We start from the raw sequence: 20,555 nt of genomic DNA on the forward strand, positions 1-20,555 counted from the left end.
GATTTCTTCCCAATTTCTAATTGTAGTTTTCACATTTTATTAGAGAAACACTTATATCATTAATTGAAATCTAAAATCAAAAAGTAACTTTTTGAAAATTATTTTTTTATTTTTTTTTATTTTTAAAAATTGACTTGATTTTTTAAATCATTAGTTACCCAACCAATTGTAGAAAGTCAAATTGAAAGGTTTTTTTTATTTTTTTCAGGATAGTCAAATTGAAAGTTGAAATGTATATTTATGACAACCAAAAGTTTAAAATGCCAACATAGATATCAAAATTTTGATCTTAATTTTGTAAAAATATCAATAGAAATACCGTTAAAATATTGATGTTAATGGATATTCGTAAAAAAATTAAATTTTAAAAAAAAACCAACAAAAGTTTATTTATTTGAATATGCAAAAAGTTAAAACTAATAAATAAAAAATTACATTTTTTTAATAATTCACAACATTTTGTTTGTTGATTTTTTTTGCCACAGATTTTTTATGTTGTAAAAAAAATATCAATTAATCTTTTGTGTCGACGTTGAATTCATACACATAAAAATATCAACAAAACATCAACATGTCGACAAAAATTTAATACCCCAATAACCCTGTAACTCTGAGGCATGCATACAATCTTCAAAATCTATATTCTATGTCATTAAAGTAATAAAATATTAAGACATGGGTAAAACTTAAATTAAAAATATCAAAATTAGCATAATTCAATTGACATAGTGTTTGTACTATCATCCTTAAAATCTGTGATTCAATACTTCTGGTCAAGAATAAAAATGGAGACATGACCATATGATATAACAAGTGAAAATCCACACCGTAGGAACCTCAAGAACAAAAAGATGAACGTAGGATTCATAACTCATGGCTCTTCCCCTGAGCAAATTTTGTGTTTACACACTGAAGAGACAAGGCAAGATTTGGGATATATTAAGGAGAAATTTAAAAGAGAAAAAAAAAGTTTTAAAAAAATTAGATTCATGTATGATGAACAAGGCAAACTAATTTCCTAGGCTTGGATTACAGAATGAAACCAGAGATTGTACGACCCACCATAGACATTTTCCATAGATATTCAGCTGAAATGGGTGTTGCCAAAATGATGAAAACAGAAATTAAGATCCTTCGTGATTTAACTTATATGTAAAATGTTTCATTTAGTACATTCAATACCACATGCTACAACTAACTGCTTCCGGTAGCCGTGGAGACTTCAGCACTGCAAACAGGGCAGACCTGCATACAGCAAGCTTTAGTTATCTCGGGTTCGGTATCATCATACATATGTACATTATTATTGCTTAATAGGTCAGTGAATGTAAATGGGCATTTTACCTTGTTTATTTTTAGCCAATTATTTATGCAGTCAGAATGGTAGGAGTGTTTGCAAGAGAGAACGGTCAAGGTTTCACCATCCTCGAAATCCAATCGACAAATGACGCACCTGAAAAGATGAGCGCCAAAACCAAAAGCTAAGTAAGAAAAGATAAAAATGCCAAAAAAAACTCCTTGCTCGAGATGACTCACGAATCGTTGCTTCCAGTCTGGCCACTCCCTGCCTTGAAGTTTATGGAGGGTAGAGAAGCAATTGTATCAGCAGATAGCCCTCTACTTTCAGTTCCTACCACTTCACCCAATGCAAGCAACTCCTGAAATATTAATAACCTCTCAGGAATCAACAATAAGAAAGCATCAGCACTCCAGCAAGCCAAACTCACCTCGTATGACAGTTCATCTGGGTCAACGTCCTCCCACGTATCCTGCAAACCACGCGTGATGAGTATTTTGATCGAAGGATAAATTGGATGTCATCTGATATTCAGATTATAGCTACTTTCTGAGCTAGGATTGAAAACTTATTTCTATCCTAACTAGTTCAAAAGGCTAAATTTTTTTATTATTTTTTTTTAAAAAAAAAAAAAAAAAATGAAAGAAAGAAAGAAAGAAAGATTCAGAACTATGGGCAGAAGAATATAAATATGATTTAAAGGTTTGGAGAAACACTAGATCTGGAAAAAAGAGGGTAAGCTCTTTGAAGAGTAAGTCCAATGAATTAGATACTTTAAATCGAGATCAAACCACAGTAATCATGAGGCCTGGTCACCAAGATCGATATTCTTTGCACTAGGCATGAGCGAAGAACTCCTCGTTGTGAACTTAACCTGTTCTACGCAAACAGAGCTCTTTTGAAGGATAATGAAAAGCAACTGGGAAGACTTGTTTGTATTCATCAAAACAGTGGGGGGCAGTCCAATACCAACAGCGGAAATTTGAACAGTGACACTGACTCACTGTTACATAGGAACAAATAGCCTTGCTCTCTCTTATTAAACATGAATTAAAGTGTGGAAGGTCCAGTTGGTAGGCGGGAATATGGAGGCTTCTAGATTCAATGGTAAGGTTTGTGGATTAAACTCAGAAAATCCGAAGCATTCATAGATTCTTGCTCATTCTAACATCTAGCTTTTAATGTGGTTGAGACATAAAAGTATATACTGTTCCAATTACGGAAAATAAAACAAGAGGGAAAAGTGATCCAAAGAGAAGCCTTTGGAGAATGTAAACTATTCTATTTAGAAGATAAGACAAAGGAGGAGGTACAGAAGAGAGAACTGGAGTCCTCTCTCTTACCTTGGTAGAGATATTTTTTACAAGAAAAAAAGGCCTTTCATAATCTATTTCCTGCTTTAGGGTTATGGGAGTGAGTGACTTCAACTTCACTGAACAAATGGTCATTTGAGGATCCTTATGCGACCTAGAACAAGAAGAAAATGCCAATGCCTTAATTCACTAATGCAGATCTTCTCTTAGTTGACGGAGCCATTTGAAAAGATATTTAGTCAGTATAACTAAAAACGTTGCAGTTTCAAATTCTGGAGTTGCCCTGCAACTGAGTCACCTTCAATCACTATCCTACTAAAATCACCCTCAAACATGTCATCACATCACATTCAAGTTGAAAGCTACAAAGAAAATTGCTAAGAGAAGTCGGAATGATAGACTTTTAACAACATCCACTAAAAGCAAGATCCAAGGGAGAAGATCTCTTTGTTGGATAAAACAGAGGAGGCAGGCTTGAACAATAGCAGATTGAACAGACGGAAAACTCTAAAAAAACATAGCCTATGGGTGTGGCAGATAAGGAGCTTTTTTTCCCTCTGAGACAGATGTAAACAGTAATGGCTCAGAGAAGGGGATGACAAGACGAGTTTTATCATAAATTCATGGTATTGGTAGGTGGAAAGAGAAGACACCTTATCAGTTATCATTAAGAGGCAATTATATTACAAGAATCTCAGATATGCATTCAACTTCTCGACTGGGAAATTCATCCCCTTCTCCGGCCTTTTCAGGCAACTGGAGCAAAAGATAGAATAAGGGTTTTGCAGCCACCTCTGGGAATCTGAGCGTGTAAAATTCTCAGTTAGGGATATTAGTGTAGTATTGGTAAGGGCACAAGGGTAATTAGTTAGGGAGTTAGAGCATTTGATTATAAAAAGAGGGGAGGAGATTGAAGAAGGGGAGGGAATTGTTGAGTGATTTAGGGTTTGGGTTAGCATACTCAAGAGAGGCAGTTCCAATCGTCTTATACTTGGTCTATCCTGTAGTTCTCAATCCTTTATATTTCAATATATTTCCGTTCTAGATTCCTATTAGGTGGTACTCTAACGCAGATGTGTGCAAGGTTGCTTGGGAAGCAGTACATAATTTAATTTGTGAAGGAATACAAATATTGAAAACCAAAGCAGTATTTAAATTAATCGTATCTAGGAAAAACACGGTTTCCAAAGGGAGTTTAAAGGACGTGTTGTGTAATTTATTTATGAGATTCTTAATAAAAACTAGATTAATAGTAGCACTCACTGAACTCGACATAAAAACTGAAACAAAAAATATGAAAATTGACAAAAATAACGAGCCTCCAGGGAATTTTACTCTCTTGAAGAAAGTTTTGTGGGTCTATCCAAACAAGATGGGGATGGAGTGTATAGCAGCTATAAAGGAAGGGCATGTGGATCTATTCCTCTGTAAATATTGTTAGTAACAGTACGTAAATTGTAGTGATAGGGCACATGGGAGTGTAATGTAAGGGAGGGCGGTAGTTAGTTGTTGAGTAGACAAGAACTTGGGTTGATCTTCATTTAGGAGGCAACTCGATGAACGGTGGTTTTTTAACTCTTCTTTGTAAATTCAATACTACTATTAAATTCACTTCTTTAACTCTATCAGACTTCAATATTAGGTTAGCACATGAAGAACATCACTTGATCTGAAAAGGGTAGCGGTCTGAGTCTGACCAATGGGCGCAAAAAATTGATGTTGAATTCAAGAATTATGATGATTACTTTTTTAAAAAAACTGAAGAGTTTTGTCAAGAGGTCTCAAGGGGAAGATTCTTGGGCTGCCATTGCAACATTCAGAAAAGGATTTTTTTTTTTTTTTTGGTTGAATCAAGTGCTATCATTAAGAAAAAAAGTGAAAGAATACAAGGGCCACAAAAAAAAAAATCCCGCAAAGCCCCTTTAAAGAAAGGGCTTCCAACTAAGTAAGATGCTACCTCGTGGATAATTACAAAAGGTCTTCGAACCAAAACCCAAAGAGAAACATGAAACCTCACCAAGGACCACACATCACCATGACCCCTCTCCACACCTCTAAAAACTCTGTTATTCTCCCCACCTAAATGTCCCACAAAATAGCACGCACCTCAGCTAACCATAAAACCAACCTTTCTCCTTCAATGGTAGATGGAGAAGGAACTCCTCGATTGACTCCTAAACATCTCTTTGGCGAGCTAACTCAAAGCCAAACTCTTGGAAGAAATAGTCCCACACGCATCTCGCAAATTGACACCTCCAAAGAATGTGATCCAGGTCTTCCTCCGCCTTCCGACGAAGAATATAACAAAAAAGCACCATAAGCGAAGACTTCCTCCTCAAAAGCCTATCAGTAGTGTTCACACGACTAAGCAACTTTCCATGTAAAGAACTTAACATTCTTAGAGATCTTAATCCTCCGAAGTCCATCAAAGACCGACTCTCTACTAGGAGAGGGATCCAACAACAATCGAAAAAGGGTTTACAAGAAAAACCCTCAAAAGGATTAGGACTCCAAATGCGAACATCCCTCCTTCCCAACCTAAAATTGAACTCATCAAGCAAGACCAACAAAGAGGCAACCTCCGTTATTTCCCTATTGGACAAAGGACGACGAAAACCAAAGAAGAAAGACATTGAGCTCCCTGTCCAAACCAAGAAATCAGAAACAGGACGATTTTTGTAGGAAGGGAGAAAGAAGCTCTTCTTCATGAAGCTAGCCTTTTCCTAATCTTTTCAAGTGGAGAATCCCAAAAAGAAATAGTCCTCAGATTCCCCCAAAATGGGAGACCAATGCTATGGTCAACGCTAGTACAAACGAAATTTAGAAAGATATGGTCAATGCTAGTAAAGACGAACTTTCATCTTCCTCATCCTCAAGAAGACTGACTGTCAAGCTGTTATCGACTTCCAATGCTGGCTGGACTAAAGTGTAGGTTTCAACAAGACCGTGGCAGAAGCTATCAAAGAGATTAGAAATGGTTCTCCCAGATACTACTTTGGCATGACAGGCAGCATTTGGTGATTATAGGACTACTTTTGAGTCGCATTCTCATTGGTGATGACAGTGCCTATTTCCATGGGATTTAAGGCACAAGCCATTCTTCCTAACATCCCAACAACGTAATTCCTCTTAACTTCTGAAGCTCTAGTTAATGTTGCTAAGGATACTCACATTTAAACATACATCGTCTTGGAAGGACTTTTGGATGGTGAAAGCCAGCCTGAGAAGCATGGAGACACAAGGACACTTTTTGAAGGTGTAACAATGGTTGACATAAACACACACAGCACCGCTTTGTCTTTTAGGAAAAGAGAAGTGACATCAATCACAAGAGGAGCAGAAAAGGAGGTTAGAAATTCATCAAGAAACCAAGGGAGCTACAAATAAAAAAACTTCCCAATTTGTGCTGATCAAAGAAGTAAAATCACAAAAATAGTTTGGACAAGGAACGCCAAAAAAAATTAAAATTTATATATCTGACGAGATCCCAAAAAATGTCCAAAAGAGAACACATTTTGAAATTCCTATTATTCATCGAAATCCAAATTCTCAAAGGAGAAAAACCATGGTGACATTGAAAAATATACTCGAACTTGTGAGTATGAATGATAATGAAGTAAAGGAGCACCGGGATCTTACGGCCAAGGTAGAATGATGGATGAAACCAATTTTTCTACAATCAAGCACTTGAGAGTTGGGGCAGAGGCTAGTAAAAATTTGATGAAGGCCAACTTTAATTGTGAAAAAGGAAGAAATATAAAGAACCATACAAAAGGAGAGCCCAGCAAAAGAAGCCAAGCAAACAAAACTAACTATAACATTAAGCGAATAGAAAGTTATAGCCGCAAGCCTCCCTAGATTAATAAGTGAATTTTTAAGTTGTAGCTTCCAAGCTATCAAAGAGGGAAAAATTAAAACATTCTATTCCACGTAAGACTTTCCTCATTCTGCATCAATTCTATACAGATCAACGTTTAGCTACTTAACAGTTATAGGAAGGTTTTCCATATAAGATTTCTCTTATTCTGCATGAATTCCATATAGTGAGAATTTCAGGATCAATGTTGTCTATTAAAGTAATTCCAAGTGAATCAAAATGTATTTATTGTTAATAAAAAAATCCTAATGCAAAAGAGGTTAAAGTGGAAAATCAAAGAAAATACCTGGGAGTTTTCACCTTGATCATCTGTGTCATCTGCGTCATCTGCAACATGAGAACAAAATATTTTAGTCTTACATGATTTAGGGACCTCCACATAAGTAACAATGCATTAGAAGGGGAGCCACATGGCCAAGCATACTCACGATCTTGTAATCCAGCAAGGGCTAATAATCTGGCAGCCATTTCTCTGTCTTCAGCATCTTGTAGGGCTCTAGCATAAGCCTCGTCACTAGAAAAATTACCTGGATCAAGTTCAAAGTTGGGGTTGTTATGGTCTCCGCCATCTTCATGAGCATGCACATCAAACACGTCGTCGTCATCATTGACATCTGTTCCATCAAACTCATCATCATCCCCATCAGATTCTGTATGATCATGGGGATCACCAAAACCATCCTCATCGTCTAATACATAACTTCCAGCTTCCCAACTTCCAAAATCACTCCCCTCACTCGTCATTCTAAGCATCAGGTATGCCCTTTCCTGCTCATAATTTGTCATTGTCAATTGAAAACACGATGCTTAGAAAACCCTTTTTTCCCAAAATATAGAAGCTCCTATAACCAAAATCTAGACAACCATCCTAAGCAAGTAAGATGAGGACAGAATCTTACTTAAACTCCCCACCCATCACTCTTTCATTCTCTAAAAACACGATAAGACAAATGCAACATTTGAAAACAAAATTTCGACAGAACAACAATGTAGCACTGGAGTCAGTCAATCATCCATCTTAAATCCCCCTCCGTCCATAAGCTGGAAACTCATCAGTTCCAAATCAAGCTTCAAACACTTTGCATTAACTGATACACATATGCTCCCCAATAACAAAACAAAGTAATCAATCAATACCAATAGATGAAAGGAAAGAAACAAAAGCATGCCCATTAGTCATTATACAATTGGCTTTTCCTCTTGTGAACAACTTCCCCAAATCTTCCACTCTTCCGTACGCAACCCAGCAGAAATCTAACAAAGTCAAACGAAGTCGATGCTAGAAAAACCAGGGCAATCAAGGACAATAAAACACAATCAGATAATCAAGAAAGTAAAACTAAATCCAGAACCTAAACAACAAATAAACTCCCAGGATAGTTGTTTACTACTGAAATGAGAGAGCCACAAAGGAGAACATCAAGTCCACCACGCAATTAAAATTCTTAAAAGAACTCGCACCGAAACAAAATCAAGATAGGATTTCCATCAGAAAGCTCCAAAGGCAGCCGACAACAGACCGAATTGAACACAGAACAACACAAGAAACGAAAGCGGAAATTGAAAAGGAACAAGAAGAGATTAGAAACAGTAACATCAGAGAGAAAGAGAGAGAGAGAGATGACCTGTTCTTGAAGGGTACGAGCGAGGGCAAGGTCAGCATCGACCTGGGTGAGATTAGTGAAGGGAGTTCTGGAGGAGTGGCGAGAAGGGGTTTGAAGGGAGGTGGAGTCGGATCCAGTAGTGTCATTCTGGGGGTCTGAAACAGAGGGCGGGGATGGATTGGAATTGGGGTTTTGGTCATTATCGGAGGAGGCGGCGGTGGTAGTGGCGGTGGGGGTTGGCTTGACTCCATCAGAACCAAGTTTGGTGGCGGTAGTGGTGGCTTCGTTCTCCATAAAAGAAGGAGATTTGAGATTAAGAGAAAAGGGGGATTGGATTTGACAAATGGAAGAAGGGAATAAGAAAAGGACTGGGGAATTAGGGGAAGAAGAATGGAAGAAGATTTCAGAGAAGAAATTACGGTAAAGGAAAGATTCTGGGAAGACGACGATGATATATAATTTTGAGAGGCGAGACGCGAGACAGAACAAACAAACAGAGCCAACCTTTTTTTTTCTTTTTCTTTTTTTCTTTTTCCTTTTTTGATTTTAAAATAAACAAATTAAGAAAATGACATGCCCCCCCCCCCCCCCCCCCCCGTTTTAAAAAGTTAAATTTTATTCTTAAACTTATCATGTTTTATTGTTTTCGACCTTATGCTTTAATTAGATTAGACTCAAGAATTAGTTAAATGATGCCATTTGTATATTTTATTTAATATTTGTTAATTTACTTACTAATTTGAATAATTAATAGAAATAATTATATAAGAATCTATGTAAAGCCCCCATAAATCCTCCTAAGAGAACCCTACACAAATTCGAACAATAAATAAAAATACCATATCATAACAACCTTGCTAACTATTTGGTGAGGATGCAAGGTAGCCTCATGGACACTATTATGGGCCAATTTTGGACCAAGAATCACGAGCTCGGAAAGACAAGTGAAAGGTAAAATCAAAACAATAAGAAGACAAAAGGAATGTAAGAAACGAGCTAGTGGGCCAAGGGAGGAAGAAACCAGAGAAATGAAAGGTGTTGGCCCAAAAGGCCCAACTTGTCCACCTCCGAGGTCGAGACGGGCCTTTTCCATCCCTGAAAGTTTGCTTCTTATAGGCCATGATCCAAGCCCCTTTGCATGGCCCAAATTTACATTCTCTAATCCCTTTTGGATTTGGATCCCAAGTCCACCCACTATAAATAAGCGGTCACAGGTAACACCCAAGATAAGTACTTCAACCCTTTTCTAGCTTGCTCGACCCTTTACTAAATACTAACTTAAGTAATTGAGGTTCTATAGCAGGCATCACACCGGTGTTTTCTCTTCTTGTCTTGCATGTCGTCTTTCTTCCATAAAATTATAAATTCAATATCGAAGGCACGTGAAGATCAAGTGAGTCTTCCTGTCTATAATTTTCCATCAACAGACACAAAGACTAAGCTCTCTCCAAATATGATAAAGAGGTCATTGCAAATATAACAATCAAATCCAAGAGTATTTGTAGATAGAGCACAATTCAAAAGAATTTGTAAATATATGAAATTTTAGATTTTGCTTTCGAATGCTATCAATAATAGACAATACAACTAATAAGGATCCATCACTGATAGATTTTGCTATATTTCTAATTCTTTAAAAATGTTGCTATCACTTAATTATTATCCCTAAAAATGTTATCCAATGCAATTACAATATGATAAATAACAACATACCAAACAACTTTCTAAACCTTATATCTCAGCCTATTGCCTACACTAAAATCTTTTAAAAGCACCCTCCCCACAAAAGCGCATCTCTCCTAATGGCTTGGCTAAAAAGGAGCAATCAAAGAATGAATAATCTTCAAACTAAACACTCCAATACAGAGGACAAAAACACTGTGGATATTAGAATTCCACCAGCAGATATGATCAAGTGTCAGAAGCCGATTACAGACAACACGTTGTCACGATCATGCTTGTCCAGGACATGTTGCTCATGGTCACATGTCTGTCTCCACATTTTTTTACCATGCTTTCTTTCTATGTATTTCATTTTGTTTGTTATTTTATTTTCTATGTACTTTTCTTAGTATATGACTGCTCGTCCATTTTTATATGCAAGGGTGGCAGATATTTTTTTATTCATAATGCAATAGGTGAGGGTATGACTAGTTGTCCTATATTCACATCCGAGAGTTATTTTCTATAAAGAATTGTTGACCCTTTTATTGCTTTCTAGTTGTATGATTAATCTTCATTGCTCAATCATGCTTTCAAAAGTTTGCGAAAGCCTTTTTCTCTATACCCGTTTTCTAAAATATTTTCTCAAGAATGGGGGTAGGGGTTGCGAGAAACGCCCTTTATGCCATCAGCTATTCGAAGTTGGATCGGCTGACTTGTTCAAGGGCGAGAACAAGTGTCACACAATCGCCTTGAGACTCTTATGAGCGTGCAATTGTGATAGTTGGTATCAGAGCTAAGTTAGCTCGTGAAGTGGAGAAACCGTGATCATGTCTGCTATGAAATAGTTGAGCAAGTCCCATGTTGACCGGTTGGTCGAGATAGAAGAACAAATGCTCTATCTAATAGAAGTCCCGATCAAGTTTGGTTCTTAGAAACTCGGTTACAAGAAGTCTCTAACAAGGCCGGTGAAATCGACGCGATGGTTGGCCTCTTGGATTGAATGCTCGTCAAGGAATTATTAACAATGGTTGAGACCCTAAAAGCAAAAGCTATGAGAACTGATAATTTTGAGCATGGGGATGGCTCGACAGGCTCTGTTGCCTCTATGGAAGAGCGTATCGAAGAATTAAACAGCTCGCAGAAGCCGATAATTTAGATGATAACTGAATAATCTGAAGTTTTTTTAACCAGTCTCGATGTCATCCAGGCAGAGATTGCAAACATCACTGTAAGAGTTAACCTCACCATGAGAGCGGTGGGAAACCAAGCCCCAGCTGGTGGTGCAATCCAATTCAACAGGATAAAAGTACCCGATCTTAAGCCATTTTATGGGGCTTGTGACATGAAAACGCTAGAAAAACTTATCTTTGATATGTAGCAGTATTTCAAAGTTACGAACACAACTACTGAAGAGTCCAAGATCATTTTGCGTGACGATGCATCCAGCAGAGGATGCCAAGTTATGGTGGAGGTCCCGTTTCATGGACATCCAAAAAGGTCAATGCACCATCGACACATGGGAGAAACTAAAGCAAGAATTTCGTTCTCAGTTCTTCCCCGAAAATGTTGAAGTTTTGGCAAGACGTAAGCTACGAGAATTAAAACAAGCACTATTAAGAACTATGTGAAACAATTTTTCGGGCTGATGTTGGACATATGTGATATATCCAAAAGGGACAAAGTTTTTTATTTTGTCAGAGGTCTGAAACCGTGGACGAAAGCAAAACTTTATGAACAGATAGTACAAGATCTCCCAGCCGCATATGCAGCGGTTGTACGTCTGTTTAACTTAACTAGAGAATCTCGCGAGAAAAGGAAACACTTGAGATCCCCAAATAGAGGAAGTAAGAGCAATTGCTCAAGCCCACCACGAAATAGTGAGGGAGATAGGGACACTAACGAGGATGGTAAATCACTTCAACAAAAGACTGAAAATACGTGGCGAGAGCTAAATCAACATAATTTTTATGGCCCTCTATCCTGTTATATATGCAAAAGGTAACACAAGGCAAGCAAATTTCTGAAACAAGCAGCCTCTAACTCCTTTCAAGCCTCATTAGCCTCAAATTCAAAAGGAAAAACTGTTCATACAAAGGACGAGAAGATGAAAGCATAAGAAGATGAAACCCCATGAGTTGGGGCCCTAAGATTCTTAGTTGCCCTTAAAAGGAATATGGGAGAAACAAAGGAACCCCCAAAAAGATGGATTCATGTATGTAGATGCTTGAGTCAACCATAGATTGGCCAAGAGTACCGTGGTCGACTCTGGAGCCACCCATAACTTTATGTCTAAAACAGAAGTCAGACGGTTGAATCTTCGTTAGGAAGAAGGCACAGTGAAAATAAAAGCAGTAAACTCTGCGGCTTTACCTATTATAGGAATTGTAAAGAGAACAATCGTAAAGTTGGGGGATTGGAGTGGCCCTATCGATTTCGTGATCATTAAAATGGACGAATTTGACGTATTGTTGGGAATGGAATTCTTACTTGAACACAAGGTAATCCAATACCCCTCACCAAATGCTTAGTGATCATAGGGTCTAAGCACACCGTTGTGCATATTGGAATCAAACAGCTGAATGGGATAAAGATGATCTCAGCTCTCTAGTTAAGGAAACCTACGAGTCAGTTGAAACCATAGAAGGGAAAGCCCTTCAAAACATTTTGTGTGTCTTAGAAAAGTGTCGTGTTGCCGAGTTGAACAGCTTACACATGTCTCTACCTCCAAAGAGAATAATTGATCAAGAGATTGTACGTGGTAGACAAGCATTCATGTCATGCACTATAGAAAGCCATTGTGTGAATAAAAGCTCTTGAGCTCATAACTTCACCAGAAGAGGAAGACAGTCTTCCGATATAGCTCGTGCTTACGTAGGGAACGAATCAAAGCATACGAATAGATAGAGGAAAAGGAAGCCCAGATATCGAGAGTTTCTACTAGGGGATAAAGTTTGGGTAAAATTACGCCCAAAACAATTTCGATTGCAAGGCTAAAGAAAACATCGCCTCATAAGGAGCTATGAAAGACCGGTGAAAGACATAGAAAAGGTTGAAAAAGCCTCTTATCGGGTACAATTACCGTCGTGGATGGAGATTCATCCTGTCATCCACGTAAGTACTTTGAAGAACTATCACCCCGACCATGCTGATGAGCGATGTAGTGTTGTGACATTTCTACTTGCCACGATGAAAAGAATGATAGAGGAAGAAGTCGGAAAAAGACTTGCTGGAAGAAGCAATAAAGTTAGAAGACCGAGACAAAGTTTTGAAGAGTTTCTGGAGAGGTGGAACAGCCTCCAAGATTAAAAAAAAAAAAAAAAAAAAAAGTCAGTTGGGAGCGCATAGAAGACCTCAAGGTAACTACTCAATAAATTGTTGAGTTCGAGCAGAGTTGGTTAGTGGGGACGTTAACCAATTGAATGAGAGAGTATCAAAGTCATGCTTGTCCAGGGTGTGTTACCCATGGCCGCATGTCAGCCACCACCTCTTTTTACCATTCTTTCATCCTATGTATTTCATTTTGCTAGTTAGTTTATTTTGTATGTACTTTTCTTAGTGTATGATCGCTCGCCCGTTTCCATATACAAGCGTGGCGAATGTTTTTTTTTTTTTTTTGTTTAGAACGCACTATGTGAAGGTATGACTAGTTGTCCTATCTTCACATCCGAGAGTTGTATGCTATAAAGCGTTGTTGACCTTTTTATTGCTTTCTAGCTGTATGACTAATCTTCATTGCCCCATGCTTTCAAACCTTGTGAAAACTTTTTTCTCTAAACCCATTTTTTTAAAAAATTTCTCAAGAATAGGGGTAGAGATTGCAAGAAACGCCCTTTGTGCCATCAGCTATTCAAATTTGGATCGACTGACTTGTTCGAGAGTGAGAACAAGTGTCGCACAATCGCCTTGAGACTCTTAAGAGAGTGTGATTGTGACACCAGGCAATGAAAGAGTGTTTAGGAATATTACCTCTAAATTAAATGAGACTGGCTTAAGGCACCACAAAATGCCTAGACTGTAAGGATTATCAAGTGATAATAGAAAATACTTTTAAACGACAAGGGAGCCATGTTAACTCAATCATCCCTCCTAACCTCAGCAACAATCGATGGTACTTACTCCAAGAATACATTCAACTCTCCAAAATTAAACTATCAATCACACGCCCCATATGGACGAAGGAATTCAAAAATGAGGAAACTTTTGCATTTAAAATAACCACCATACTAAACTATAGGAAAACAGGGCCCTTTCTAACTAGGGGTCAAACAAAATCGAACAGTGACACTCATCTCCAATAAAAAACCGCAAGAGAACACAACTTGTCCCATATAAAAATGATAGTCTTTCAACATTAAAACAAAGAATGAGTGGGATGACCTGTTCAAATAATTCGACCACACAAACTATGTATAATGCATTTTTTTTTATAAATTTTTAGCTAATTAAAATGTAGTAGTTAAAGAATATTTTGTGAGAATTAAAATCATTTTCATTTTTATTTACTTATTCAAGTTTTTTTACTTAAGAAACATTAATATTTACATGATTTTTTTTTAAAAAAAAATGTATAGTTTTTTTTCTAAGAAAAAAGAATAGTCATTATCTTAACTCTCAATCTTAACTCAAATTTCAATTTGAAAAAGCACATCATCTTAATATAAATATTTTGTAACAGTCGAACCAAAAATAAAACAGATTTCTATCAATCTCCTTCACGCAAATGTGTCAAAAATATTTTTTGGAAAATTCATGTATAAGACGACATAAAAATGCTAGCTCAATTATCGATTTTGTAAATATAACCAAACAAAAACAATGGATAAAAGAATCGTAGGTAGACCTAGCAAAAATAATGGATAAAAGGAAAAAATGTTAACAATATGGATTTTGACCCCTAATTATGAATTTGGATATGAATTTATATAGAAACAAAAGGGGTAATAAATATGGTTATGGATCTCTAGAGAGAAAGAAACTTATGGTGTAAAGTAAGTTAAAAGATGACGTGGGCCTCATCTAATAATCAATCGGAATGTAATTTAGGGCTATTTTGGGTGTAATAAGATTATGGAATATATGATTATAGATTTGAGAGTGGCACAAAGTGTGGTAAACACAGCAGTCTTAAAGTGGTAGGTCCTATTTTATTACTCACATTGGTTGATTGCGATTGTGAACGTTTATGAGTTTTTAAACATAGACCTAATTTAATATTATCAAATTTTGTATAAACTTAAAGTTTATTAGATCATGTTTGATAAACATTTGAATTTTTTGTTTTTTGTTTATAAAAATTATGTTTGTTTTCTTACCACTTGTTTGCCATGTTTTCATCTTTTTTAACTAATTACTTTAATTTTTAGCCAATTTTTTTAAAACAAAATCGAGTTTTTAAAAGCAATTTTTAAAAAAAAAAAATTGTTAGATTTTTATTAAAAACGCGCACAAAAAGTAGTATTCTTATTTTGTTTGACCATTACAATCCACCCCGTCCCCGCCCTCCTATTCCATTTCCCGTCTAGTGAATTTTCCTGCAGGGATTTCGCGGAGATTAGGTTTCCCACGGCGAAAATTCCCTCCCCCCTCCCCCATCATTTTCTTTCTAACAATTCTTTTTAATTAAATATATATTTTAAACAATTCCTTAAACATATCCAATACAACTTTCCTTTAAATAAAATATTATCAATTTTGGTAATAAAAATAATAATACACATTCTTAAAAAGATATAATTAAAATACTAAATTCTCATAATTTTTATAATTTAAAATTCCACAATTAGAACCTCATACCTTAAATATTACAACATCTAAGGAATTAAAATAATAAAGTCTTAAACTTAAATAATTAAAACTTCTATAATTATCCTAACAAAGTCTACATATTAATATATATATATATTTATAATTTTTATACAAAAGTCGGAGTGGGTCAGGGTCGGGGAATATATTCCCATCCACGATCCCGAATTACAAACGAAAAAAAATTCCTCACTCCTTCCCCATTTCCCGTATATTTGGGGATTCCCTATAGAGGCGAGTACCCATGGGCCCCTACCTATGGGTTTTTGGGACATCTCTAACCGTCATTTTCTCATAGCAATGATTTGTCGATACGCAAATAGATTATTAAATTAGAGGGTTTGATATCAATATCAATATTTAATGAGTATTGTTTTTTTTTTTTTCTTTTTTTTACAAATACGTGGGATGGAAGAATTGAATTTCTAACTTGGAAGTTGTTAGTATAATACTATATTATTTGAGCTATTATCAAATGATAATAAAATCTACGACTTATTTAAGAAAGAAAAATAACTTTAAAACATTATTTTGAATATTTTTTTTATATATAAATTATTTGATTTGCAATAATATATATTCACATCAATATATTCTTTTATATATATCTCCCTTTAAATATCTGTAGAATTGTTACCTCCACATAGACAACCATGGGTCGAAATTAATTAAAAGAAAGATCGTGCTATAGACTTTTTTTCCCCAAGTTATTTTACTTGTTTTATCCTTAAAAAAAAGGAACTTCTCAAAATTTTATTTTTTAAAATAATAATAATAATAAAAGTCGACGCTTTCTTTTGAATTTTAAAATTTTCGAGAAAGAGTCCGGCAATGTTGAGTTGAGAATTATTGGGGATAAGATTTGCAAATTATAATTAATTCATATCAACGGCCGATTATACTTGTTTTTTTAGTTTAACAACATTTGATTGGGAGTTCAAAATATATATTTTATGTTTTTTTTTTTAAAGAAACGTTTTATGCCCATTGATTTATAATGTTTTCCTAGATGTAAAATGTGATAATTGAGCCCTTTTTTAATTAAGAGTCTGTAATCGATCATGTCTTCTTCCGATGTCTTAGAGCTCAAAGCATTTGGTAATTGGTTATTGTCCAACCATTTATGGAGATTTTAATCTTAGTTTGGTGGATATATGGATTAAACTCTCGCCTATTTGCTCTCAAGATAGAAATTGAATTCTTCACCACTATTTGTTGGGTGTTGTGGTCAGACAGGAATAGAGTTATCTATGGAGTTTCGATTGTTGATTGTGAAAATCGAGTTTGTTGGATTCAAAATTATGTAAAGGAATTTTATGCAAACCACAATTCCAATATTAGAATTCTTGAACCTGCAAAAGATGGTATTCATTCTTCTATTTAGAAATGGACGAACCTCTGGTAGAATATTATTAAAGTTCATGTGGATGTAGCTTTAAAACATAAATCTTCTTTATTGGTCTGGGATTGTTTCTAGAGATTCTAATGGATCGTTGAAAGTCATTGTCATGGATTGTATCATTATTGATTATGACCCTCGTGTTCTAAAATGAAAGTTATTCTTGAATGTATTCGTCTTTCTTTTAAATTAGGTTTTTCTAGAACCATCATTAAATTCAGAAAAATTCATTTGTTCATGTAAAGAGAGAGAGAAACTTAGTGGCTTTATAATATATATATATATAAAAAGGTAAAAAAGGAAAATGCTATAAATACTATCTTCACTTGGCCAACTATTAATTTTTTATTTTTAATAGCAATTTCTTTTTAAAATGTTTCATATACAAATTGATATGTTAAATTTGTAGTTACTTCTAGTAATTAATTATGTATAGATTTGTCAAGTGACATATGTTTTTTTTCTAATTTATCAGTCTATAAATAATAATTTGTTTCTTCCTGTCATATCTCATTCCAATTGGAAGAGTTGTTCTCTCATTTATTCTTTTAATATTCAGTTGAGATGAGATCAAGTATCCAAGAATTTTGCTATATTTAGATAATTGAAACCAATGATCTACTAGAATTAGTCATTGTATCTTGTTAAAATGATCGTTGTAATATGTTTACAAAGTTACAACTCATGCAAAGCCGATAATTATCTTCAAAGATAACACTTACTGGAATCGGGCCCAGACTATCTATATCATCTTATTCTTGTATCTATAGGTTTGACTCATTTGATATTGTAGTTGTCAATTTGTTCATCAAATCAAAATGTCTTTGAGCTTTTGTTGGTCTCATCTATTTTAGTATGTTTTATGTATCTTTTTTATTGTATACAGAGTTTATTGTATTATATACTATATGTAATTGTTTGTAACTAATTTTGTTTGATCTATTTGCTAGTGTTACAAAGTCTTTTTTTTTTAATACATGGTATTCTCCCAAAGTATATAGGCAACTAACCTTTTGCTCAATGGATGACACACCATTGTGTCGAGCTCAATCAAATGAGGTGGCTTGTATTACAAATTCACAAACACATGTAAAATTACATAATTCTAGGCGAAACACTTTTTTTTTTCTTGAGTTGAGCAATATGCAGAATGAAGAATGTGAATCTTTAATCTTTTAGTTGACAATATACATTTAATATTAGTTGAGTTATATGTTCATGTTAGGTGTAAAGATTAATGAGCTCATTCCAAGTATGGTAAACCATGTTTATAAATGTATTCTAAATAATAATAGCAATCTCACTATGTTAGTAACTCAAAACTGCAAATTAGTTTTTGAGTTGGTTTAGTCAATTCCTAGTTTCTAGAAAATAGTTGAAGTTATTTTTAGTTGTAGTCAAGTCTAATTTCCTATTATTGTGGAGTTAGTGGGATTAGTTGCTAACATTGTGGAATCTATTTTTAGATTCAAGATATGTATTTATATGGATTTTTCTAGAATGAAATACACACTTCCCATTTTTCTCATTTCCCTCTCACTAGTTAGAACAATAGTGGTATCAGAGCCCTCAATTCTTAAGGGATCAGTGAGTGATGAGAATCAGTGAAATATCTCCGAGAGAAACTGAGTGATACACTTGTGAGAGTTGTTAGATATGGAATTAGAATCAAACAATCTTTCTTCATTGGCTTTACCTGTGTTTGATGGTGAAAACTACCAGGCATGGGCTATCAGAATGCAAGCCTACATGGAAGGTTGTGATTATTGGGAAACAATTGAGCAAGACTATGAGATTGCTCCACTTCCTGATAACCCAACAATATGTCAGATTAAGACTCATAAGGAGAGGGTCACCAGGAAGGCAAAAGCTCGAGCTTGTCTATATGTAGTTGTGTCTCCCACCATATTCAACAAAATTATAGTCATGAAGTTGGCAAAGGAGATTTGAGAGTTCCTCAAAAGTGAGTATGAAGATGATGAGAGGATTAAAGGCATGAAAGTGTTGAACTTGATGCGAGAATTCGAGAGAATGAAAATGAAGGATTCTGAGTCCATTAAAGAGTACTTAGATAAGTTGATTGGGATTGCTAACAAGGCACAAGCATTAGGAACCAATTTATCTGACAAATGATTGGTTCAGAAGATTCTAGTTTCAGTACCTGAGAGATATGAAGCAACAATAGGGGCATTGAAAGCTAGAGTGCAGCAGGGAGAAGGTGGAAGAGAGAAGAAGGGAAGTGGCAGCAATAGCTCAGAGTCTGCTGCAAAGGATGCTGGTAGTACATGAAAGCACTGTGGGAAACAAAATCATCTACATTTCAGATGTTGGAGAAGGCCAGATGTGAAGTGTAGAAGATGTCATTTATTGGGGCACATTGAACGATTCTGTAAGGAAGCAAAAACTCAACAGCAAGGAGGAGCACATGTTGTAATACAACAAGAAGAAGACCAACTCTTTGTGGCTATTTGTTTCTCATCAGTCACTTAATGTGATGGTTGGTTGGTTGATAGTGGGTGTACCGATCACATGACAAGTCAATAGAAAGCTGTGTTGGAACCAACTTGATTACTGAAGTGTTGTTTATCCCTAAAATTGATTAACTTGTTAAGCATTGGTCAATTAGTAGAAAAGGGATTAACGTGTTGTTTGAAGAAGGAAAGTGCCTCATTTCTGATTCCAATGGGAATGAGTTGTTCAAAATAAAGATGCAGCACAAGAGCTTATCGTCGGATCCGCTCGAGAAGGAGCAGATAGCTTTCAAGTGTCAAGTAATGACACTGAGTTATGGCACAAAAAGTTGGGGCATTTTCATCAAAAAAAGGTATGCACAAGTCTGGGGAATTGATTTTTTTGAGACTTTTGCACCAGTTACAAGAATGGACACAATCAAGTTGCTACTGGCTGTGTCAGCCCAGCATGGATGGAAGGTGTATCAGTTAGATGTGAAGTCAGCATTCCTAAATGGAGTGTTAGAAGAAGATATCTATGTTGAGCAACCAGACGGATTCATCATACCAAGACAAGAGCAGAAGGTTTATTTGTTGAAGAAGGCTTTCTATGGGTTAAAGCAAGTTCTTAAGGCATGGTACAGCAAAATGGATGATCACTTGCTGAACCTGGGTTTTGTGTGAGTCGTTTTCAAGCTCTTAGGAGCAAGTTAGGTGTTTGCAGTATTTGAGTTAGTAGGAGAATGTTAGTAACTCAAAACTACAAATTAGTTTTTGAGTTGGTCTAGTCAATTCCTAGTTTCTAGGAAATAGTTGAAGTTATTTTTAGTTGTCATCAAGTCTAAGTTCCGAGTTAGTGGGATTAGTTGCTAACATTGTGGAAACTATTTCTAGATTCAAGGCATGTATTTATATGGAGTTTTCTAGAATGAAATACACACTTCCCATTTTTCTCATTTTCCTCTCATTAGTTAGAACAACGGTAAACCATATTTATAAATGTATTCTAAATAATAATAACAATCTCACTATGTTGTACTTTCAATCGTAATCTTCGACATTCTCACCCCACCTCGTACTAAGTTAAAATATATGTGTGTGTATGAATGAAATTCGACAAACACTAAGCTTAAATCAACTTTAGATGA

At 35.5% G+C, this 20,555-nt stretch overlaps 1 protein-coding gene across 1 annotated transcript; it reads right to left on the minus strand.

Annotated features, from left to right (window-relative positions):
* Positions 1-916: 916 nt before the first annotated feature.
* On the minus strand, positions 917-8,661 carry LOC120081554 (RING/U-box superfamily protein). The gene is made up of 7 exons (XM_039036540.2): positions 8,113-8,661; positions 6,916-7,255; positions 6,774-6,814; positions 1,728-1,769; positions 1,537-1,658; positions 1,345-1,453; positions 917-1,245 (listed from the first exon to the last, which is right to left on the minus strand). Exons 1-7 carry the CDS (start codon positions 8,383-8,385, stop codon positions 1,195-1,197), a joined length of 978 nt encoding a protein of 325 aa, XP_038892468.1. The 5' UTR covers positions 8,386-8,661; the 3' UTR covers positions 917-1,194.
* Between the last annotated feature and the right edge of the window lie 11,894 nt (positions 8,662-20,555).

This window comes from Benincasa hispida, chromosome 7 (genome assembly GCF_027475165.1).
Source record: "Benincasa hispida cultivar pf3 chromosome 7, pf3_genome.v1.1, whole genome shotgun sequence".
NCBI lineage: Eukaryota > Viridiplantae > Streptophyta > Magnoliopsida > Cucurbitales > Cucurbitaceae > Benincasa > Benincasa hispida.